Source organism: Nerophis ophidion, linkage group LG25, assembly GCF_033978795.1.
Source record: "Nerophis ophidion isolate RoL-2023_Sa linkage group LG25, RoL_Noph_v1.0, whole genome shotgun sequence".
Lineage (NCBI taxonomy): Eukaryota > Metazoa > Chordata > Actinopteri > Syngnathiformes > Syngnathidae > Nerophis > Nerophis ophidion.
The window spans coordinates 15,766,836-15,793,434 of NC_084635.1; the positions used below are offsets into that span (position 1 = coordinate 15,766,836).

At 37.2% G+C, this 26,599-nt stretch overlaps 1 protein-coding gene and 1 long non-coding RNA gene across 2 annotated transcripts in view; both read left to right on the top strand.

Moving 5' to 3' along the window:
* The first annotated feature begins 2,502 nt into the window (after positions 1–2,502).
* On the top strand, positions 2,503–8,981 carry LOC133542982 (uncharacterized). Its single transcript, XR_009804274.1, has 3 exons — positions 2,503–2,764; positions 6,026–6,107; positions 8,683–8,981. It is a non-coding gene; the product is annotated as an uncharacterized LOC133542982 (long non-coding RNA).
* Positions 8,982–9,053: 72 nt separating this feature from the next.
* Positions 9,054–26,599, top strand: part of paqr5b (progestin and adipoQ receptor family member Vb) — a 39,042-nt gene continuing 21,496 nt past the window's right edge. Inside the window, exons 1-4 of the mRNA XM_061887579.1 lie at positions 9,054–9,208; positions 15,840–15,967; positions 21,325–21,530; positions 25,241–25,367. Of these exons, the coding sequence (XP_061743563.1) occupies positions 9,155–9,208; positions 15,840–15,967; positions 21,325–21,530; positions 25,241–25,367 (515 nt within the window). The 5' untranslated portion in view covers positions 9,054–9,154. The remainder of the gene's footprint in view (positions 9,209–15,839; positions 15,968–21,324; positions 21,531–25,240; positions 25,368–26,599) is intronic.

Consider the following 26,599-nt stretch of genomic DNA (forward strand, 5'->3'; position numbering starts at 1 on the left):
TTTTAATTGTCCTCTATTCAAACACAGCGTTACTGTTCAAACTGTGTGTAATGCTATAAAGGCCAAAAATATTAAAATACGTCTTAAATAAAACCTCTTCCTTGTTGTCAATGAATACTTAGGCAGACTACGCTACTGTGTTTCAATGCTGGTCATTATGGTGGTACTTGGAGAGCCAAGTGTTCTCTGAAGTGGTACTTGATGGAAAAAAGTTTGAGAACCACTCTATATATATATATATATATATATATATATATATATATATATATATAGGCGCAGTGGGAGAGTGGCCGTGCGCAACCCGAGGGTCACTGGTTCAAATCCCACCTAGAACGAACGTCGTCACGTCCGTTGTGTCCTGAGCAAGACACTTCGCCCTTGCTCCTGATGGGTGCTGGGGAGCGCCTTGCATGGCAGCTCCCTCCATCAGTGTGTGAATGTGTGTGTGAATGGGTAAATGTGGAAGTAGTGTCAAAGCGCTTTGAGTACCTTGAAGGTAGAAAAGCGCTATACAAGTACAACCCATTTATATATATATATATATATATATATATATATATATATATATATATATATATATATATATATATATATATATATATATATATATATATACATACATATATATATATAAATATATATATATATGTATATATATATATATATACATATATACATATATATACATTTACAAATATATATATATATATAAATATTTACATATATTTACATATATATATATATATATATATATATGTACATATATATATATACACACACATATATATATATATATATACATATATACATATATATACATTTACAAATATATATATATATATATATATATATATATATATATATATATATATATACATATATATATATATACATACATATATATATAGATATATATACACACACTCTTAGAGTGGTTTTCAAACTTTATTTATTCGATAACTATAGTTTAGCATAAGACAAAGGCCAATTCAAAAGAATGAATTGCAGGCCAAAAATGGCCTCGGGCTGCACTTTGGACACCCCCCTTGATTAAAGAAATTTTTAAAAAAATCATTACAAATATTCTTTAAATAATAAAAACAACAAACTCATCCTCATCTGAGGCATAAACCTCCCAGTGAAGGAACATCTACTCTGGTTGGTTTCATTAAAATACCAGCACTTAAAGCTTTCATTATTTTGGTAGTGCACTATCTTGCCTGTAGAGGGCGACAAATACGCTCGGAAATTGGAAATTGGCCATATGGCCAACAGCTAAACCTGCCACTAAAGAACTACAATAATGACATAAATTAGAACACTATTTTTTTGTCAATTATTCATGGAAATTTTAACAACATAAAGCAATATATACATTTTATGTCATGTTACCTATTAGGTATAAATTATTTGCTTAACTTCAAAATGTACAATACATGAGTCATTTCAAAAATACCAAACATAAAATACATGGCGTGAATAAGTTAAAAAGGGGTATACGAATAAATGAGCTCAATTTCTTCCTAATCCATAATAAATAGTTTAAGTTCGGCCTGTCCAAAGTGCGGCCGAGGGCCATTTTTGGCCCCCAGCTAATTTGTTAGCCATTCTAAAAAATACTATGATAAAAATTTAAAACATAAAAGAGTGTAATAAAAGAGTAAACAGTGACATGTGACAAGAAAAAGTTGCAATGTTGACGCTAATAACACAAAGCTGCCATGCGGACTTTTATTGACCTGCTGAAGGCTCCAATTACTTCACTGGAACAATTTCACTTTCAAATATTTCGGGGGGATAATACTGCATATTTTGTGCGAAACAAAGTTTTCTTTCACAAAAAGGGCATCAAACAAACAAAAAACTATGAAAAAATTCATAAAATATTTTAATCAAGAGATCTACAGACTTTAGCGTTAAAAGTAAACAAATATAAATACTATAAATTTGGCTTATTTTCAACACTTATTCTTTTTTTTATTGTTATTAATTATTGACCTATTTAGGGTTCCAATTACTTCACGTCAAATTTTCCACTTTGAAATGTTTTGGGGGAAAATGTTGCATAGTTTGTGTGTTTGCCATATAAATAAGGGTTTCGACATAAAGGCCATAAAACATAAAAAACAAAATTTTAAAAAATATTATAACGACAGAGAGAACTGAAGTTGATCTCGAGATTCAAGCGTTAAATGAAAAACATTATAATTTATGACTTATTTCTAACATTTTTATGACTGAGACCCTTCTGGAGACCAGGGACCAAATGTGAGGAAAGCCATAAAGGTAAAAAAGCAACAACTATTGTATTGCTTTTAAAAAAGAAAAATATCAAAATGGCCCCCGCATACTTTGATTTTTCAGTCTGCGGCCCTCAGTGGAAAAAGTTTGGACACCCCTGGCTTAAGTGATACAAGACGGTTATTTACGTTTTAAAGTACAGCACTGTTTCTGTTTGAAAACACTGACATCCTGTGGTCGTACCAGGTAGTACAACGTTGAGTGGAAAACTGAACTTCCGGTTCCTGACTTTTAACACTCATTTACAGCCTGGGAGGCAATTTGACTATAAAAAGGTTATGCCAAAGTCATGAGAAGCTAAACAAAAGCGCCTTGAGTGGTAGATATTTTCCTATCACATGCTTTGACGAAATAATAGGATTGAAACTGCAACTGTGTTTTGACTGTGTTAGCATAACACTGCTAATGCACGGGCTGTGACGTCATTCGTTGTCATCGAAGGAGAATGTTTTACCCAGAGAAGGTCAGTTAAAACTCCATCTATCCATCCATTTACTACCGCTTATTCCCTTAGGGGTCACGGGGGGAGCTGGTACCTATCTCACCTACAGTACAATCAGGCGGAAGGTGGTGTATACCCTGGACAAGTTGCAAACTAATCGTAGCGCCAACACATATAGACAGACTAATAACTTAAAAAAAAAAAAACTCTACTACCTCTTGAAAATAAACTTGTTTAGTGAATGCTAACAGAGACATTTATTTAAAGGCCTACTGAAATGAGATTTTCTTATTTAAGGGGGATAGCAGGTCCATTCTATGTGTCATACTTGATCATTTCGCGATATTGCCATATTTTTGCTGAAAGGATTTAATAGAGAACATCGACGACACAGTTTGCAACTTTTGGTCGCTAATAAAAAAGCATTGCCTGTACCGGAAGTAGCAGACGATGTGCGCGTGACATCACTGGTTGTAAAGCTCCTCACATCCTCACATTGTTTACAATCATGGCCACCAGCAGCTAAAGCGATTCGGACCGAGAAAGCGACAATTTCCCTATTAATTTGAGCGAGGATGAAAGATTTGTGGGTGGGGATAGTGAGAGTGAAGGACTAGAAGAAAGAAAAAGATGAGGGCAGTGGGAGCGATTCAGACACATTTAGCAGGATAATTCTGGAAAATCCCATATCTGCTTATTGTGGTACTAGTGTTTTGGTGAGATTATATAATCATACCTGAAAGTCGGAGGGGTGTGGTGACCGCCAGTGTCTCTGAGGGGAGCCACGGAGGAGCCAAGAAAGTGGCAGCTGCCTCTTTGACAGCTGCAGGAGGAACGACACAAGCTCCGCTCATGTTTACGGTAAGTACCGACTTATTACCACAATTTTCTCACCGAAACCTGCCGGTTGAGATGTGGTCGAGAACCATGTTCGCTTGACCGCTCCGTTCCATATTAAAGCTTCACAACAAACAAAGAAACACCGGCTGTGTTTGTGTTGCTAAAGCCGGCTGCAATCCACCGCTTTCCACCAACATCTTTCTTCTTTGTAGTCTCCATTATTAATCGAACAAATTGCAAACGATTCAGCAACACAGATGTCCAGAATACTGTGTAATTATGCGATAAAAATAGACTACTTTTAGCTGTGATCGGTGCTGGAAGAACATATCCGCTACCACCGGTGACGTCACGCGCACACGTCATCATTTCACGATGTTTTCTACAGGATACTTCGCGGGAAATTTAAAATTGCAATTTAGTAAACTAAACCGGCCGTATTGGCATGTGTTGCAATGTTAATATTTCATCATTGATATATAAACTATCAGACAGCGTGGTCGGTAGTAGTGGGTTTCAGTAGACCTTTAAACTTTAATAACGTCATTGTCAGGCTTTCCCCTGACAGTTTGTCTTTGTTTTAGTTTTTTCCTCTGCATTTGTCTGTTTCCTCTGTGTTTAGTATCTCCTGTCTTTAGTTCCTGTCTAGTGCTCTTATTTTGTTAGCTTCCTGTCTTTTTCCCTGAGTGCTGTGTTCCTCCTCAGCTGCGGCTGATTGGCTTTGGCCACACCTGTTGCCAATCAGCCTGCTCCTACTTGTACCTGCTTTGTCTTGTGTCAGTTGCTGGATCACTGTATTTTCGTTGCCACATATCACTCTTGTCGTGCTACCTGTCGTGTCGTTTTGTTACAGCTACTACCTGTCATGCTACATTTTGTCCTGGTCGTCGTAGCGGTAAGCTGTTTCTGTTAGCATTAGTTATTTCCAGTTTTTACGTTTGCTATCCACTAGCTTCCATGCTAGAGTTCCTTTTTGTTTTGTAACTTCCAGTGCTAGCTCCCTTAGTTTGTTATTCCGCCCAAGTGTGTGCTTTTTATTTGTTCTTGTTTAGTTTTAATTAAATCATGTTTTTATATTTTATGCCTGCCTCCGTCTCTGCATCTTGGGGTTCACCAACTAACTGTGACAGTCATCAGTTTAACCGTATATTTACTCTGGATATGAATCATTGGGCACCTAACGATTCGATCTGATTCTGGAGTTATGATTTGATTCAAAATCGATTCCTGTTTCTCCATTAAATGTTATTTCTTTGGTATAACAATTAGAATCAAACGTTTTCAAAACACGCTACAGGTCAAAGGTCCACCTGGTTGCATGCATGGAGATTACCTAAAGACAGATTTTTAAAAAATCGGTTCTTATTAAAAAAATTTATTTATTTAAAAAAAAAAATGTTTTAAATGTTGAAAAGACGTAAAATCGGGTTGAACCACAATTGCGATTTGGATGTGATTTATTTTTTTGTGTACCCCTTATAATTATAATGTAACTTTTTCAAATCAGGTTACAGGTAAGTATAGCTCCTTCCGGTTACGTGTAGACGGCCTAAAAACGTCTTTAAAGAAAAATATTCTTGTTTAAAAAATTATTTTTTGTCTGAATCTATATTTTACGCACCCCTTATAATTATGATGAAACTTTTTCAAAACAGGTTACAGTTAAGAAAATGTTGAATATATTTATATTGTTCATATATATATAATATATATTTTTTATTATTATTATTGTTAATTTTGAGCTAACTGTGGTGCTGAATTTCCCCCAGGGATCAATAAAGTACTTTCTATTCTAAAAGTTCCTTCTGGTTAAATGCAGAGGGCCTAAAAACGTATTTTTACAAATGAGTTCTGAGAACAAAAACAAAAACAAACTATATAGTTTTTTTTAAATCCTATATTTTTTACATTTTAAATCAATTAAGAATGGGTTAAACAAGAATGGCAATTTGGATGTGAATTGATTTTTTGTGGACCCCTGATGTTTACCACTGCCTAAATCCCACATATCACCAATTTATTTCATCCATCCATTCATTTTCTAGATAATCTTATTTATCTCACCGTATGAAATAAAACTTACTTCACCAATTATTATTTATTCACATATTTATTATTATTATTATTATTACTTATGGAGTATATTGTGAATAAATTGAGAACAGGAAGTGAACAAAAGCTTTAGCAACTGCTATGAAGAGGGATGGGATTAAATAAGATCTGCTTCTTCCTACTCCTTTTCGAACATGTTGAATAGAGAAACTTGGAAATCGGGATGTATCATGTTTTATGCATGCATGTTCGAAATAAAGTCAAACTCAACTCAACCATTAGTGGGCGCTGTATAGCAAATAAACACAATCCTTATCATTGCAAAGAAAACAACATAGCCTAACAAATAATTTTTGTTTATGTTTTCTCTCTCTCTCTCTCTCTTCACAGCCCATCTTATTGACTTCTTTGTTAACTCCTTCATAGAGTGCAGCCAAACCAAACTCACCTCCAGGGAAAACTGCATCTCTTGGTAATTCTTATACTCTTTAAAGCTGCTGCGTTGCGCCAGTGTTGTGCCTCCTGAGAGAGCGCCAAATGAGACTCCAAGGTGTACAGTACAGTATTATTAGTTCATAACAATGCACTGATTTGTCGGTAACGTCAAACACAGTATTTGTTTTTAACCCTACTCGCTATTTTATGTTAATGTCATATATTAAATTATGTTATCATAGCCCCGTCATGGCACGACTGAAGTTGTAGCGTAAAAAGGCATCAGAGTTGTACGGTGTACCGGTACTGGTATAGTATCGCGGCACTAATGAATCAAAAACGGTACTATACTCCGTTTGAAAAGCATCAGTTCTCGGGCTTGACAGCGCGTTGTGACGTCATTACATTGCCGGTTTTGCAAGCAGAGGAGCATGTTCGGCAGTGCACACTCACAGAGTACTTACAAGCAGACACAGTGTGTAGACAGAAAAGGGAGAACGGACACATTTTGTCCTAAAAATAAAGATAAAGGTGACGTTATAACACTGAAACGCCCTCAGGAAGAGGTGCTTTAAGACATGGCTAGCTAGCTAGCGCCGACCTTTCATTCGCAGTCGGCAGTGTTTTAGCTATTTCTTAGTCACTAATCCTCGCCTTCAAGGCGACAAATAAAGTAAGTTTCTTACAAGTATTATCCCTGCAGGTTGATGAATAGCTAAACATAACATAAACATAAATGATAGCTAACCGCTAACAGCAAACTAGCACTCTGAATGCAAACAAACACTATGGGTGGATCCACACCTGACATACACTGTACTGATACCAAGTACAATAGCGTATCTAGTCGATACTACTATATGTTTTATCGTCACAAAATCTTTAAAAAAAAATTCATATTATGTTCATAAACTCAGGAAATATGTCCCTGAACACATGGGGACTTTGAAAATGACCAATATGAATATGAATATGATATTGATACCTAAATGTGTGGTATCATTCAAAACTAATGTTAAGTATCCATACAACATAAGAATAAGTGAATATTACATTTTAACAGAAGTGTAGATAAAACATGTTAAAAGATAAAGTAAGCAAGTATATATTAATGATGAAATATTTACATCGCAACAAATGCCAATACGGCCTTTTTAGTTTACTAAATTACAATTTTAAATTTCCCGGGAGTTTCGTCTTGAAAATGTCGTGTAAGGATGACGTGTACGCAAGACGTCACGGGTTTTAAGGAAATATGAGCGCTGCACACACACACAGCTAAAAGTCGTCTGCTTTAACGGCATAATTACACAGTATTTTGGAGATCTGTGTTGCTGACTCTTTTGCAATTTGTTCAATTAATATTGGAGAAGTCACAGTAGAAAGATGGAGTTGGGAAGCTTTAGCCTTTAGCCACACAAACACACGGTGATTCCTTGTTTAAAATTCCCGGAGCTGAAACTTTACTATGGATCAGAGCGGTCAAGCCAACATGAATCAAGACGGAATGTCAATCAGCAGGTTTCGGTGAGAAAATTGTGGTAAAAAGTTGCTTCTTACCGGAGAAAAGCTGAGCTTGTGCCGTCGACTCCCCTGAGACATTGGCGTCCAGACACCCGTGGACGTACACCTCCGACTATCAGGTACTATTAAACTCACTAAAACACTAGCAACACAATAGAAACATAAGGGATTTCCCAGAATTATCCTAGTAAATGTGTCTAAAAACATCGGAATCCGTCCCAATACAATCGCGTTTTTTTTTTACTTATTTTTTTTTAATCTTTTTTTTTTCTAGTCCGTCGCTATCTATATCGTCAAGCATAAATCTTTCATCCCCGCTCAAATTAATGGGGAAATTGTCGTTTTCTCGGTCCGAATAGAACTTTTTGTTGGAGGCTCCCATTAAAAACAATCTGAATATGTGAGGAGCCATCAAACATGTGACGTCATCGTCTGCGACTTCCGGTAGAGGCAGGGCTTTTCTGTTAGCACCGAAAGTTGCAGACTTTATCGTGGATGTTCTCTACTAAATCCTTTCAGCAAAAATATGGCAATATCGCGAAATGATCAAGTATGACACATAAAATGGACCTGCTATCCCTTTTTAAATAAGAACATCTCATTTCAGTAGGCCTTTAATCATTCATTTTTGACCACTTATCCTTAATAATTTTGACAAAAGAATAGAACGCAAAATAACAATATGTAAGCAGACTAAATCAGGAGCCTTTGTTGGCTTACTTACTACTAAAAGACAAGTTGTCTTGTATGTTCACTATTTTATTTAAGGACAAACCTGCAATACGAAACACATGTTAAGATTTTTTTTTGTTAAAATAAGACCAATAATGCCATTTTTTTGTGGTACCTCTTATTTAGAAAAGTATCGAAATACATGTTGGTACCGGTACTAAAATATTGGTATCGGGACAACACTAAAAGGCATTATGTAAGGAATTTTGGCCCAACTCATCAACAAGACTTCCCTCGCAAGACCAGACTTCATTCGTCAGACGTCGTCCCGAACAGAGAAACCCAAAACAATAAGTGCTTGTTCAAGCCAGTTGTGTGGTGACAGTGAAGCCATGTTTGCTTTTATTTCCTCACAGTTCAAACAAGATAACAGGCTCCGGGGAGCTCGGATTTGGCTCGTCCGTCTCACCTGGGTGTGCCGGCCGTAAGACAGGTAAGAAAAGTGGAAAGACAGGAGCCGTGTTTACCCTTTCACACTCTTTTATTCACGCTCCGGACCTTTGCAGCTAGGGCAGCAGGCCTCATTTTAAAATTGTTAAACAAAAAGTAACAAATCGTTAAACTGTGTCTTTTTGGCGGGTTATCCCGATTTTGTCGGCGTGTGCACGTGCGTGGCGGGAAGAGAAGGTCTAGGGAGGCGAGGGGGAGTGGCACAGGTACACTGGATATTCTCGCTGGGTTTGAGCGGGGGAGGGAGGGGGAGGTAAAAAGGTGGAATCCATTGGGGCGGCATGGCAACGCAATGCTTATAAAGCCGGAGACACACCCAGCCGCCAGCCTCAAGTCAACTCGCTTCCATTCGGGTGCCGGCAGCACTTTGCAGGAGTAATGCTCAGCCTCCTGAAATTGCCCAGGGTGGTCACCATCAATCAAGTGCCCAAAGTAAGTCGGCTGTTTTTCTGCTTTGTAGCTAAACTCTCTTTTAAAGTCAACAATGTTGACAACTTGGCTTCATTTCTCTTGTGATGTTTTTCTCGTCATTTTTAAGATGAGTGTTCATGTTCATTAATCAGTGATTCTCAAACTTTATTTTCCACCAAGTACCACCTCAGAAGACACTTGGCTCTCCAAGTGCCACCATAGTGACCAACATTACAACACAGTAGCGTTATAGGCCCAATTATTCATTAAAAAAACGAGGCAGAGGTTTTATTGAACAAGTGTTTTTAATGTTTTTGGACGCTGTAACATTACACAGACCACTGATTGCGGTTTTATGGGCATTTTCAAACGTTTTTTGTCCCCTGCCGTTCAGTTTTTCCTCGGAGGTCAGTTTTCCCATCGTTAGTTTAACGGTGTTTACATGCGTTGCGAGAACTATGCTGTTTACATGTGAAGTAGGGGTCACTAGCAGAAAATTGGTGTTTTTTTAGCCTTATAGTATATTTTGGTACCGGTAGCAAAATTATTTTGATACTTTTCGGTACTTTTATAAATAAAGGGTACCACAAAAAATGGCATTATTGGCTTTATTTTAACAAAGAATCTTAGGGTACATTAAACCAATGTTTCTTAGTGCAGGTTTGTCCTTAAATAAAATAGTGAACATACAAGACAACTTGTCTTTTATAAGTAAGTAAACAAACAAAAGCTCCTAATTTAGCTGCTGACGCATGCAGTAACATATTGTGTCATTTTCCATTGTATTATTTTGTCAGTAGTAAAAAAATAATTATTAATCTACTTGTTCATGTACTGTTAATATCTTCTTCAGTGGTTCTTAACCTCGTTGGAGGTACCAAACCCCACCAGTTTTACATGCGCATTCACTGAACCCTTTGTTAGTGAACAATACACTTATTTATTTTTTTCAAATTCAAGACGAAGTTATATATTTTTGGTAACACTTTAGTATGGAGAACATATTCTAAGTAACAAATACTTAATTTAGAGTTATTTCGAAACTAGGGGAATATATTCTGAGTAATAAAGACTTAATTTTGAGTTATTTGGACACCAGGGGAACATATTCTAAGTAATAAAGACTTAATTTAGAGTTATTTGGTTCGGGTTGGGGTCAGGGTTAGAGGGTTAGGGTTATGAGGCCATGCTGAATAAGGCATTAATAAGTACTTAACAATGAGTAGTTAAGAACCAATAGCTGAGATAGGCGCCAGTGCCCCCCGCGACCCCAAAAGGGAATAAGCGGTAGAAAATGGATGGATGGATGGATGTTACTAATTTGCATGTTAATAAGCAACAAATCAATGGTGAATATGTCCCCCATACTAAAGTGTTACCATGTTTTTTTTACTGGTGCACAAAATGAACCGTGCATGAACATCACCTTGTTCGAACAACGAAACCCACACAGTGCGTAAACTCACAACAAATTACACACCTGCAAATCAGTCAGCTGTTGCCGTATCCGTAATACGCCGATAGGGAGAAGTTTGTATTTACACGATGAGTTAGGTGTGTTTTGACCTCCGCCGAATCCCTGAGGCCGACTCATCGGACCCCTAGGGTTCGATGGAACCCAGGTTAAGAACCACTGATCTACTTACTTTCTCTTTTAACATGTTCTAACTATACTTCTCTTAAAATGTAATAATCATTTGTTGCTCTGTTGTTTGATACTTTACATTAGTTTTGGATGATACCACGAATTTAGGTATTAGTCGTAACAGGATTGTTGCGATCCGTGACTCAGATCTTCACATGTTTATTTTTCCATCTTTGTTTTATTCTCTTCTGACCCACTTACTTCCTGTTTAGTCCGTTACCATGGTTACACATTGATTTCACCTGCTCCTCGTTTTCTACACACACATGGTTCTCCTTGATTTCTCCCTATATAAGCTTTCCTCTTTTCTTTGTTCAGTCTGGGTCCATAAATTTGCCCTCTAGCAACAGTATTGACTGACTCCATGTAAATATATTCTCGCTAGCTTTTCCCGCTAAACCTTTGTTTTATTCCAGCTCTCACGCTGATGAATTGTTTTTCCTTTTTTGTGTGCCTTTGTGCCAGTCTTAGTTTTTATCTTTTCTATTCCTAGCTTTTATGCTAGCGCCCTGGGTTTATTTTGTCTGTTAGCTCCAGTATTTTTGTTCGTAGCCTGCTTTTGTTAAGTTTAATAAATCATTTAAACTTACTATTGCTGTGTTCTTGTCGACGCATCCACGGAGGGACAAACCCGGCATTACTATGCCAATCAGTCATTACAAGGATCATACATTGGTCATATTCAAAGTCCTCATGTGTCCAGGGACATATTTACTGAGTTTATAAACATAATATCCATTTTTAAAAAACGAAAGATGTTGTGATGCCAAAAAATTTGGACATAGTCATAGTTGTATTGACTAGATACGCTACTGTACTTGGTATCATTACAGTGGATGTCAGGTGTAGACCCACCAATAGCGTTTGTTTACATTTTGACACCAGTGAGCTACGGTGTGTAATGAAGCATGTTTAGCTATTCCTCGTCCTACAGAGATGATACTTTGAAGAAACTTACTTTATTTGTCACCACGGAGGCGAGGTATTGTGACCGGTACTTGTCAGAGGCGGCATAATACCGAATATTATTCTTAGTATCGCGGTACTAAACTAATACCGGTATACCGTACAACCCTAGTCTGAAGTATATTGAGGTAGTGGCTGTTATGCTTCGTTATTCTTAAAAATACCAGAGAGGCAGAGATACAAAAAGGTCATTTTAATGTCATAACAACAGATTATCCAGGCTGTAAAGGCCAGGATCATAAAAGTAAGCAAACTACGCTAGGCTAGGAGAGTGAAACAAACAAACAAACAAACAAACAAAAAAAAACTCACCGGAGGGAAACACAAAAAAAGTACACATAAAACAAGTAACAAAATAAAACCACAAGGGAAAATCGGGAGGACTGAGCACTCAAATGCAAAACTTACAAACTGGGGGTAAAAAAGCACAGGAATATACTCAACTAACTAAAAGCAAGCTTGATAGGCGTCACAAGTAGGGACGACAGGTGTGCAAAGGTAGACTAAAAAGTTGGAGATAAACTGGCTACAGCTCTCCCGTCCAAAGGCAAAACCTAGTAACTCACTTCTAGTTGATTTTGAGAAAACAAAGGAAAACCAATCTATCTTGATGCTGTCTTACAAAGATCTACAAAGTCATCACACGTATAGATGTTTTCTTGAGCTTTCATTTTCTTGCCGATTGAGCCATGGATTGAATCTGCTCTCATTAACGTGTGCCCTTTCTCCAGATATTTTATCACAATCTCGGGTGGGCCCCATTCTGCGTTTGCACATTGGGCAAGAGCCGTGTACAGCGTCCAGTTTTTATTTTGACCTCCACAGTTATCTGCCAAAAAGAGTATGCAAGGGGAAGCAGCACTAACTATTCCGGGACGATACAATATACACCCCCTTCTACCACCAAACCCCTCCCCCCTCAGAGGTCTCGAGGTTGGCAAGTGTGCGTATTAACAGACTTTTTTGGCGTACTGCAGGTTGAGAATTACTGATATTAATGATATGAATTTGGTAGATGATAGCGCATATAACACTATTGTCATATCCCGACACTTTCTTGCAGTGTCCGCATATTTGACAGCGACCAGTGAACAAATGCGTCATCAACACAATGTAGCATTCACAGTAGGGAGCTAGCGGCTAACATCCCTCCACAGTGCTAAGCCGATTGCTGACTTGCGGAAAACAAAAAAAACATTATGTTTCTTACTGGTTTAATGACTGGAGGAGGAGGAGGAATAGCTACACATGCTACTCTACACACCATAGGATGATATGCTAAATGCTAAGGTAGAGCTCTTGAATGCAGGCAGAGATGGGCGGATCAATACTAGTGTCGACAACAACGTTACCAAGTTTAGTATCAGTATGTGGTCAATACTGGACTGGTTGGATCCATATATTTATTATCAATCTTTCTTTCATTTTTATTATTGTTTACAAACCAAGTAATTAAGCCCCTGGATGCAAAGTTTTTAAATCAAAGCCAATAGTAGGACATCATTTAAATATTTAATGCTTATTGTTACATCGCAATCCTGTGTTTTCGTCCAATATATTCGTGATCATAAATTAAATCATTCAATAATGTTGAGACATTTTGGTATCATCATTGGTATAACCAATACTGCCCCTGTAACTACTTGGTATTGGACCGATACACGAATGTGTGGTATCGCCTAAAAATAATGTAAAGTATCCAAACAACGGAAGACTGACTGTTTTTTACATTTGAACAGAAGTGTGGACAGAACCATGTTACAACAGAAAGTAACCAGATATAAACTGTAAATTAGCAAGTAGATGAATAACAGTTTTGAGAAAATAATACAACCAAAAGTGAGGTAATATGTTATGCATACATCAGCAGCTAAATTAGAAGCCTGTTTTGAAATGCTTCTAAAATTATTCATATTAAGAATAATATATCGTCATATTGTTGCCACAGAAGGTTGCAGCATGTAGCTTTTAGGCCATATCGCCAATAATTAATGTATTTTCCTGTTTAACAAGACGATGAAATAATGTGGTGCAATGTTATGTCATGAGACGTTGTAATGTGTGATAGAAAAGATAAAAGATCATTACTATTATTATTATAATTGATAATAGTAGTTGTACAACCTTGCACACACTAGGAACTCATGTGGACTATTTTTTAAATAACGTTCTTAATTATGTTATATTGAAATGGAATATGATACACTGTGTTACATGAATTATATATACAGTATAAGTATTATCAGTATAAGCATTAATCAAAAAAATTACAGATAGCAATGATAACAATTGCAAAGCTGGTTCGTTGGAAGCCATTAGTCCAGGCTCTGCTCGCAGCAGCGGTATTAGTACCTTCAAATCCTTTTCAACTGCTTTTTTTGTGATCGTTGCAGGCTGAAAAAGCCTGAATACACCGCAATTTTTTCAAAATATTGCAGCAAAAGTCGCCATCGTCTGAGACTGGTGATTTAATATTTTTGTTGTCAATGTTTTAAGGGTTTTTTTGTGTCCTGAACCCTTTAAAGCACAGGATTTGAAAAAATCTAACAAATATAGCAGAGGGGCTCTAATTGATGAATCACGGAAAATTGACTTATTGTAGTTTTAATGGATGACTGAAGCCATTAGCGGCTCACGAAAAAAAACGATTCACATCCGAAGTGCAACTCCTATTTATTCCGATACTGAATCGATTCATAATTTAAAAGAAAAAAAAACTTTTTGGAAAATAAATGTTTTTTTTAGGGCATTTCTGCACTTCCTCGTCAGCAGTGAAAATGAGCTTTGATACATGTTACAAAAAAATTGTAACAGGTATCAAAAATTATATATGTATATATATATATATAGATATATATATATATATATATATATATGTATATATATATATATATATTAGGGCTGCAAATCTTTGGGTGTCCCACGATTCGATTATAAATCGATTTTTTCGATTCAACGCAATTCTCGATTCAAAAACGATATTTTTACGATTCAAAAGGATTCTGTATTCATTCAATACATAGGATTTCAGCAGGATCTACCCCAGTCTGCTGACATGCTAGCAGAGTAGTAGATTTAAAAAAAAAAAGCTTTTATAATTGTAAAGGGCAAGGTTTTATCAACTGATTGCAAATAATGTAAATGTGTTTTAACTATTAAACGAACCAAAACTATGAATTATTTTATCTTTGTGAAAACATTGGACACCGTGTGTTGTCAAGCTTATGAGATGCACCTGGACCCCAGGAAGAATAGTCTCCACTGTGGTGTAGACTAATTGGGATCCTTAATAAACTAAACTAAACTAGATGCGATGCAAGTGTAAGCCACCGTGACACAATTGTTCTTTTTTTTTTTTTTTATAAATGTCTAATGATAATGTCAATGAGGGATTTTTAATCACTGCTATGCTGGAATTATAACTAATATTGATAACGTTGTTGATAATATTCATTTTTGTTTCACTACTTTTGGTTTGTTCTGTGTCGTGTTTGTGTCTTTATCGCAGTTCTGAGTATTGCTGGGTCAGGTTTGGTTTTGGAATTGGATCGCATTGTTATGGTATTGCTGTGTATTGTTTTGTTTTATTGATAAAATAAAAAAAAATTGATTAAAAAAAAAGAGAATCGATTCTGTATCGCACAATGTGAGAATCGTGATTCAAATTCAAATCGATTTTTTCCCACACCCCTAATATATATATTCTCGCTATATATATATATATATATATATATATATATATATATATATATATATATATATATATATATATATATGTGTGTGTGTGTGTGTGTATGTATATATAGAAAAAAATTATATGTTACAGGAATTGGTTTGAATTTGATAATTGACTCTGAATCTAGTTGTCACCTCAGGAATCTGAATCGTGAGTGGCCTAGAATCCATATACTATGTGTTATATACTTAGTTAGGAAAACCAGTATTATACCCAATTCATGTTCGGCATTCCATTTAGATTTTGATTCTTTGGAAACATTTCTGTTCAACTAAACTAAGTTTTTTTTTTTTTTTTTTTTGGAGGTTTTCCATGAAGACAGCATCATCTCAGGCTACCGTTACCCCCGCAGCTCAGCCACCTACTGCATTCTGAGCATCTTTCAGCTGACGAATGAGACCCTGAACATTTGGACACACTTTTTGCCCACCTGGTATGTACAGTTTCAACACCCTGACATGTGCCTACAGCTAATTGCTTTAGTTTTTCTATTTGAGGACATTTTTACATTTGTATCACCAATATTGAAATTTGTTAAACGTTGCAATCTTATATTGTATTGCATGCTGGTGTTGCCTTGATTGGAACACCCAATACAGTAGAACTTGTATACAGTATGTCTATGTTGTTAATTTTTCTAAATTACAGTAGTACCCCAACTTAAGAGCTTAATTGGTTCCGTGACAAAGCTTTTAAATCAAAACGTGTATTTCAAATCAACATCTACAATTTACCCAATTAATTGGTGTTTTTGCCCCTAAAACACCACAATTTTAACATGTAAGATGCCTTAAATACTTTTAGTTAAGAAATGTTCTATAAAACAATATAATATACTACCAGCAACTAAAGTACTTTTATGAAATAATGTATATATTTACCTTGGAGAGTGGACTTCTACAATATCTCCTTCAAGCTACTTCTCAGTCCAAAACACACCATCAGCTTCTTCATATTTTCATGGATAAATGTACGTCGTTCGGATAATGCTTGCAGGTAAGACCAGATAATTTGGTCGGATCTTACAGGATTTTTTTGTGACATTTGCTCCCCCAGCTAATGACGGGGATGTTTGTAACTCTAAATGGCGCTTGCAATTACAATCGGACCAATTAACCGAGGGAACGCTCTTATCTCAAAACACTTTTAACTTGTGGTTAAATTTGTGTTCTCGTGTTGCTAATTTCCTCATTATCACTAAGCAGCGTGAAATGACATGAACAACCTAATTGCTGTCTGGTTTACGGTGTCTGGGAAGTACATTTGCAAGCCACGTATAGTTTCGGTTCTGGTTATAATATGTCGACGTCAGTCAGGCACTTCGAGGGGTGTCGAGGTAAACAGGTTCCACTGGAAATACAACTAACATGGTTACTATATCCTGTGCTGAAAATACTCCATTTTAACACAAATTAATGACTTGACATTATTTTGAAGCTTTTTTTTTTTTTTACATTTTCTACAAAATTCAGTGTCATATTTCTACAAATCTGCAAAATTATTAACTGACAACTGTTTTGAGCACCATATTTACCTTTATTTATGATCATATGGAGCAACATGTTCATCACTGTCTCCCTTTGTGTGAAACATGCAGACTTTTCCATGTAAATCTATTACCACAATCAATAAAATGAAAAGCAATCGACCAACAGAAGACAAAAAGTCAAAGTGTTATCATTCACAGGAGTCCACTAAAATGAGGTCAGGTTTAAGCAAGTAAAGTTAACCAGCGCATGAATAGAGGATTGTTTGTTTGTGTTTTAGTTACCATGAAAGATAGACCTCCTGCAGTGTCACGAAACCTCCCTGGCAACGCATCACAGGACTCAAGTTGAACAGAAAATAATTGCATATTGTTTTACATTACTGTTAAAAGGGCTTTATCTACATTTACCTTTTGATTTATCACACACGTAGTAAAAAAACCTTTAATTGTCTACATCACCAAGCAGAGATGCTGTTATGGAAATTCTTATTTTTAACGATGAGTAAATCAGGTTGAACCTGATTACGTCAGGATAGAACAGACAAAAGGCGACATTCCGCACATTCAAGTGACCTGGGCTTGTACTTAGCATGTCCTTTGTATAATTCACTCACCCTAAAGCGGGGGTGTCAAACTCATTTTAGATCAGGGGCCACATGGAGAAGATCTACTCCCAAGTGGGCCGGACTGGTAAAATCACGGCTCGATAACTTAAAAACAAAGACAACTTCAGATTGTTTTCTGGTTGTTGGGTTTTTCTCACACTTACATGTTCCATTCATCCATCCATTTTCTACTGCTTGTCCCGTTTGGGCTTCCGGGGGGGTCGCTGGAGCCTATCTCAGCTGCATTCGGGCGGAAGGTGGCGTACACCCTGGACAAGTCGCCACCCCAACACAGATAGACGGACAACATTCACACTCACATTCACACACTAAGTCCAATTTAGTGTTGCCAATCAACCTATCCCCAGGTGCATGTCTTTAGAGGTGGGAGGAAACCGGGTGTTGCGGTTAATAATTTATTTGTCATTCTTTATAATTTTCTGAATACATTATGTGTATGTCAACTCATTGGTGTCAATTTTCAATGAAGATAAAGAAAAATATATCAAAATCAAATTACAGGGTGTTATGTAGTTTGATAATTTTCCTTGGCTGATGTACTAACATCATGTGGTTTATCTATACATATGTAGTATCATTTAGAAGGACATCTGGTGGACACATTTAGAACAACTTTTTCTTTCATTCAAAAATTTCAGGTTAATTTTTATACTTGGCAAATTCATTTAAAACCTGTTCGCTGGCCTGATACGGCCCTCAGGCCGTACGTCCGACACCCCCGCCCTAAAGCCTTTTCATTAGAGATGATGGCCGAAATTTGCATTTTTCAACCAATTGATGATCAGCTGACGAGTAGTGTTTACATGGATAAAGATTTTACTAACGTAAAAGATTCCTTTTAAAAAAGATGCACTCTCAGGGAGACACAATTACATTTGTTGATTCCTTGTTACATTCATACATGAATTTATGGAAGGTGTTTGTCTTGCCAGAATACTGGCTCGAATTTGAGAGCGAGCTGCAACCCAGCAGGCACAAGACATTGATACAACGTTGATCACACATATATATTTTTCTAAAACTGACCTCTAAACAACGTTTCAAATTTCGATGGTCAAACTAACATCACAACTTGGCATTGAATAAATGTCATCAACAAGCATGTTGTTTGAACGTTGTAGTTGTGTTGTAAAATATGGGTTGAGATACAACCAAAATTCAATGATGAAATCAACGTCACAACCCGACATTGATTAAATATTGTCAAAAAGCATGTTGTTTCAATGTTAGGTTTGAGTTGCTCAATGTTAGAATCAAATGCATCAAGTTCTTAAAGTGCTTTTAATGTCTTGTGTCTGCTGGGAACAATCAATAAATGAGAGTAGTATTGGCTTTTGTTTAGTTATTGAGCACTACCCATTTTATTGTGTTAAATATATATATATATGTAGCATTCAATAGCACACATAAATCTATTATTTACTAATAAATAATATATCATCTGTTTTAATAATACAATCAATTGTAAATTTGCTTGATAAAAATGTGTTATTGCGTTTACTTGATTTATTTGTTGTAAAACATTTTCAGCTTTATAATCCAGTGTTTCTAGACCACCTTTATTGGGTCACTAGCGCCCCCTACAGAAAAAATTTATGTTTCTCATACGGGGTCCCCAACCACCGGTCCGGGGACCGGTACCGGTCCGTGATGCTTTTTCTACCGGGCCGCAGAGAAACATTAATTTATTTATAAACTACCGCATTTTTTTCTAATTAACTTTTGCCTGTCCCACTAAACACACCAATACGATGATTAATAGATGTATACAACAACTCCTTTATTAGAGTACATGGGACAATGCACATAAATGGACATACAACATGTTAATGTACCAGATTGGAGCCAAAGGCACATTTTTGTTTGCTGTTTTTATCTGCCATACGTAGAAAGCCGGTCCGTGAAAATAATGCATACATTAAACCTGTCCCTGGTTGAAAAAAGGTTGGGGAACTCTGCTATAAATTGCAGAAGTACTCAGTTGTAATACAACTTTTCACCACTTGTGGCAGTAATGAAAAACTCAAATAGAAAGTAATCCAAATGTTTCTAAAGCGCAAAAATTACAACAAAAGTGTTGAAAGTTTGTTTATTTGCACTTAAATTGGCATCTATCATTTCATGTATTATTTTGTTAATGTATCATTAATTTAGTTAGAACCTATATATTTTTGCACTGTGTAATCAAATGTAAATTTATTTGATCAGTTTGAGTCTCTTGGTCTGCAGTATATTTGATTAATATTTATTTTGGAATCAGCCTGACTTAAGCCTTGATAACAATCTTTGTGATAAACACATGGTTTCATATCATTTGACAAAATGTATCCTGTTAAACTGTGAGTAGTTCACATGTAATTATTGAATACCACTAAAATCCACAGTAATATTACTAACTCAGTGTTAATATTTGAGTGGGCCCCAGGCCCATCTGTTGGGGAAAAGTTGGGCCCCGACATCAAAAAGGTTAAGAACCCCTAGTGCAGGGGTCGGCAACCCGCGGCTCTGGAGCCCCATGCGGCTCTTTAGCGCCGCCCTAGTGGCTCTCTGGAGTTTTTTCAAAAATATATGAAAAATGGAAATGATGATGGAAAAATAAACATATATTTGGTTTTAATTTGGTTTCTGTAGGAGGACAAACATGACACAAACCTCCCTAATTGCTATAAAGCACACTGTTTGTATTAAACATGCTTCACTGATTCGAGTATTTGGCGAGCGCCGTTTTGTCCTACTAATTTTGGCGGTCCTTGAACTCACCCTAGTTTGTTTACATGTATAACTTTCTCCGACTTTCTAAGACAAGATTTATGTTACTTCTTTTTCTGTCTCATTTGAATGCACAAAGGTGAGTTTTGTTGATGTTATTGACTTATGTGGAGTGCTAATCAGACATATTTGGTCACTGCATGACCGTAAGCTAATAGATGCTAACATTCTATTTAGGCTAGCTGTATGTACATATTGCATTAATGTGCCTCATGTGTAGCCATATTTGAGCTCATTTAGTTTCCTTTAAGTCCTCATAATTCAATTTATATCCCATGACACTCACTATCTGTATGTAATATGTCTTTTAATTTTTTTGCGGCTCCAGACAGATTTGTTTTTGTATTTTTGGTCCAATATAGCTCTTTCAACATTTTGGGTTGCGGACCCCTGCCCTAGTGTATTATCAAAGTGTCGGATTAAAACTTGAAATCGGATCGTAGGCCAAAAAAATCGCCGAAAATTGGAGGGCAAAAACGTTAATTTAGACATCCCTAATTTACTTAATTTCGGTCCACACGCTAGTATTCGTGTTCGAATAATACTCAAGCCTGTAGCAGGTGGCAGCAGTGCTCCGTCTAATCAAGAATGAGAAGTTGGTGACAGGCATGACATGAAAAAGGAGACGTCATCCGTGGCATGTATAAAGAGTGTCACTCAAACGGTACATTCTACAGATAAATTAATTAATTAATCAAGTTCAAGATAGTAACTCAATTCATGTGGATTGAAAACTTTCTCCCAGAAAGTATTCAGAAGCAGTGCCCTGGAAGACATGTCTGCGTCATTTTTCTTCATGAATTTAATCACATTGTTTTTTATCTATTTGTTCACTCCAGGTTCAAAAAAAGATGACTTAGGAGGGAGCACCAAAGTTAATGATTTTCTAAATCTTCTTCCTGGCAGGTATTTCCTGTGGAAACTAGTAAGCGTAGTGCTGATACAGACGGCATGGCAGCACACCTTCACCTGGCCTCTGGTGGTCTTCCTGGTGTCCTGCTGCACGTACCCACTGGCATCCAGCTGTGCGCACACTTTCAGCAGTATGTCGGCGCGGGTGCGACACATCTGCTTTTATATTGACTACGGCGCACTGTGTTTCTACAGCCTGGGTGAGTGTGCTGAGTGATGTTTGCCGCACGATACTGCTGATTAATTCGTAATTGTTGGTGTATCGCTCTCAAAATGTCACAAAAAATAACCCCATCACCTTCTAATGCATTTGTGGTATTTCCAGATGTTTAAAAATTACCTGTGTGAAGTTGCCCCCCTTTTAGGAATCTTTAAAATAACACTGCCTTTTGTTTGTGCTGTGTAAAAATGTTTCTGCCATTACGGTTTTTAAATTATTTTAAAATAGATTTTCTGACTTGTACACATACCGTAATATTGTACATGGTAATTGGGATTTGTTACAAATTCCATCCATCCATCCATTTTCTACCACTAATACAATATAACATAATAATATATTAGCGTAATATATATTATATACTGTATATATATTATGTAAATACTACATATACCATATTTCCTTGAATTGCCGTAATATGCGTCTGGCGTGAACTACTGCCGGGTCAAACTTGCTTCCCAAAATTATTAGCGCATGCGTATTACCGCCGGGTCAAATTCGTGTCACAAGCTTCCCCTGTCGTCATTTTCAAAATGCCGGAGGCAGCTGGGTCGGCCATCTTTATCATTCAAAGAGTCATTTTGACCAATTTCGAAACAACAACCGCAAAATTTTTTGGGGAATGTGTAATGAAATTACACTGTATAAAGACTTTTTTTTTAGCTAGTACTATTATGTAAACCAGGGGTCTTGTTCATCAGCCACACCGGTTACACTGAATGTTGTGATATAAACAAGTTTGACACTCTTACTAATATGTGCCACACTGTGAACCCACACCAAACAAGAATGACAAACACATTTCTGGAAAACATCCTCACACTAACACATTATAAACGCAACATAACAATTACCCAGAATGCAATGCATCCAAGACTCTTACTGCTTATATTATACACCCCGCTAGTCACCAAACCCCTCCCCCCCCTCCATGCATCGGTTGAGGTGGGCGGGGTTGTATAATATAGCCAAGAGTCATGGATGCATGGCATTCTGGGTAATTGTTATGTTGCGTTTATAATGTGTTACTGTGAGGATGTTCTCCAGAAATGTGTTTGTCATTCTTGTTTGGTGTGGGTTCACAGTGTGGCACATATTAGTAAGAGTATTGAACTTGTTTATACCACAACCTTCACTGTAACACCCAGTATGCCTTCCAATCTCGTCCGTGTTACGATAGAAGCAGCGAAATGCATGCGTCAATTGTAGGTTATCCCAAGCCTTCAGTGCTGAAAATAATAACCATAATAACGTTTTTTTTTTCTATTAAATGTGCTCTTCGTGATGTTGTCCTCACATCACACTAAATGTTTTACTGCATGCCATTGGTAAGCGCAGGGGTGAGAAGAGGTTTTAAAGTTATTAGCGCCTGCTTACTTTTAACGCATGCCTTGAATAGGCGCAGGAGTGAGAAGAGGTTATAAATTAATTAGCGCCCCGGCGGCTATTTAAGGAAATACGGTATGTTATATTTTATTTTGATTCTATGGTACATTTTTAGTCTACTTTATACCTTTTTGTTTTCGCCCTCTTTTTGTGCCCTTGTGTGCATTATCCTTGCCATCCTTATCCTTTCCATTCTTTGGGGCGGTATAGCTCGGTTGGTAGAGCGGCCGTGCCAGCAACTTGAGGGTTGCAGGTTCGATCCCCGCTTCTGCCATCCTAGTCACTGCTGTTGTGTCCTTGGGCAAGACACTTTACCCACCTGCTCCAAGTGCCACCCACACTGGTTTAAATCTAATTTCAATATTGGGTTTCACTATGTAAAGCGCTTTGAGTCACTAGAGAAAAGCGCTATATAAATAGAATTCCCTTCACTTTGTAACTAAGCTACTGCGTATCACAATTTCCCTTGTGAATTGTTAGTTTGTCTTATTTTATGAGTCAAGTTTGTCACCCAAACTTGTCCCAATTATTTCATACTATGTTCGTGCTGCATTTTTTAAACTAACTATTATAGTGTTTTTGTTAAGGTTTTATAGTTTTAATGTCGTGAAAGGGGAACTGCACTTATTACATCGTTCACAATAATTATGAAAGACATGACGAAGGATGTTATTCGTCTATGAATGTTCTCATTCATCCAGGTCATTGTAATCTCAGGGCATTCGTTCGCAACTGGACTGTTTGGTTTGTCTTAGAAGACGTTTCGCCTCTCATCCGGGTCAGCTTCATCAGTCCATGCTCATAGACTTAGATTGGTCAGATCTAGTCTTGGACATAAATTGGTCAGATCTGCTCTAGCGGCTGGTGCCAATACCTCAGTAGGCTTCATCAATCCATGCTCATAGACTTACATTGGTCAGATTTTGCCTTAGACTTAGATTGGTCAGATTTAGTCCAGAGGCTGGTACCAAAACCCCAAATATTTATACTCCAAAACCAGGAGGGCGTGCCCGGGCAAAGATGGTTTTGCCCTTTCGTAGTGAGAAAAACAACTACTTTGATGCGAAACAACCCGTTACGTAGGAGTGTAACGGTACACAAAAAATACGGTTCAGAGGTCACGGTTCGGTTCATTTTCGGTACAGCAAGAAAACAACAAAATATACACTTTTTGGTTATTTATTTACCAGATTTGCAAAATCTTCCACCAAAAATATTTTTCTTAGTGGAATATTTGATGTGAAGTAATCGGAACCTTGGATAGGTCAATAATTCATAATAACATTGATTTTGATTCAATATTATGTTTTGAGCAAGACAGTTTGAAAGAAAAAAAAAACAGCTTTGTTTTATTAGTCAACGTTGCAACTTTTTGTAAATTACATTTCGCCTTTAAGCTTTTTTATTTCACTTTTCTTAATGTTTTTGTTTATTTTAATAGTATTTTTAGAATGTGCCGTGGGCCTTTAAAACATTAGCTGTGAGTCGCAAATGGCTTCCGGGGCACACTTTTGACACCCCTGCTATAGATAATAAAAAATAAAATCTGATAAATCTACGGGTAAAAAGCAGAGCCTCACGAATGCTGCTGCGTGCACACTTTGTTTTGTTTTTAACCCCTTCTTAACCTTGAACGTACATTGAAAATACACACAACCCTAACTTAAAATGCCGGACATTTGAGGCATTTAAGAAACTCCACCCGGACAGCCCCGCAAAAGAGGACATATCCGTTGAAAAGAGGAGGTATGGTCAGTCTATCGTAGCCCGGTTGCTCCTAGCATGCTGTGTGTTGTGCCTCGGTGTGCATTGTTTACACAACGTGCGGTACGCTACTTAATTTGTCCGTGTGTAAACTCGTTCGGTACACCTTCGAACCCAACCGAAACGGTTCAATACAAATACACGTACCGTTACTCCCCTACTGTTACGTCTTCGACGCATGGCTGCGACTGTCGTGTTCCCTCTAACGCAGGAAACAAGCAGGAGCGGCGTGCAGGTAGGATTAAGGTTTTAATATTTAAACGCAGGGCAAAAATACAAAACAAAACTCAGACGCTAACAAGTGTGGAGCGGCAAAACAAATAGTCACTAAGGGTGTCATGATCCGTGGTCCGGATCAGGTTTTGTATTTTTGGTTAGTTTTGGACTCATTCAGTTCCAAAACTGTAATGGCACAAAGAAAAATCTATACAGGCACAAACGCAGCACAATTAAATGGCATTTTAATATTTGCAATGATGAGCGGGGCCAACTTCGCACAGGTTTTAAAAATGAGGTTTGTAAAATGGTGTTGCACTTCAGGGTCTGCAATTACGTATTCATCTTACGTATTCCCGGACAAGTGGGTGAACGGCTTCTTCCACCGTTGCTTCGTCCCTTTGGCTTTGCTCAACTCTATCATCTGCACCGGCTTGGCCTGTTACTCCAGGTACTGTAAGAGAATCATCTGAAATCTTACCGTTATCTCTCAAGATCCCGTTTGTTTCCCAGAGATTGGCAATCTATTTATGGCGGTGGGGATCTGGTGTACCGTGTAACATCATCATATTTGCCATATGATTGGTTAGGTTTTTTTTTTAAATGCTAAAAAAAAAAAGAAGAATATATTTAAAGACAAATCTGTGTTATTAGTATCAACATATCTTCCTTACATTTAATCAATCGTTTTTTTATGTCTTTTACAATTGTTTTATTATTACACTGTAACACAGGCTTCACTTTGTACAGCCCTGGTTCATTTACACATATTTTTCTGAACTCCATGAATGTTGGAATTTGCTTTAACAGTCCTTTAAAACAGTGATAAAAAACCCCAAAAACGTTCAATTTAAATTTGTGTGAACGACTTTCCCTGTCGCTCGGGTTCCATAGACCACTCAGGAAGGACACGATCGCTTGAGCAGGTTTGACTTCTTTATTTTGCAATAAAGCTTGTCTGCAGTTCGGATCGCTTTTCAGCTCCTTCCTCCACTGCTCGTTCCCGGTCTGCTTTTCAACCGCCGTCGTCGTCGTCCTCGTCTACTGTTTGTTTCCACTCTTCATCTGCTGCTGCAGGCTCTCCAACTCCTTCTGTGATCTCTCCTCCTTCTCCCCTTTTATACATCATGAGGAGATGGGTTAATTGTGTCCCGGTGTGCGAGCCACACACCTGATCTCGCTCGTAGCGTCGCTCCCAGCACGCCTCGCCTCTCCGCTCAGCCGCATTCTCCGCCTCCTCGCCGGTTGCGCCTCCCCACAGTTGTCTATTAATAGTCTCAGAAATGAAGTTACTTTAAAACTAAGTACACATAGGAAAGTACATTGACGTACACATAAAGTGCACATACATGTAGGAATCATGTTAAATTGACAATATAGTTTGGTATGAACTGCAAAAAGGCAATACAACCATGCAGGATTTCGGTTGGCTAGCTTGATGCTAACATAAAATGGTCGAGCCCATTGATAGGCTAACAAAAAATAGCCTTACGATAGTTCTTAGCTTGTGCAAACGTTTAAGAAATGAAATTTTAACGGAACAAATTTCACGTTAAACAACAAATGCTTTTCACAAGCGTATAATCACTAAACTTTGTGGAAAAGAATGCAAAAGTCTAACTTTGTACTACTACACATGTGTGCGTACTGTATAGTTACAGAAATCTGTTGCTCAAATCTCAA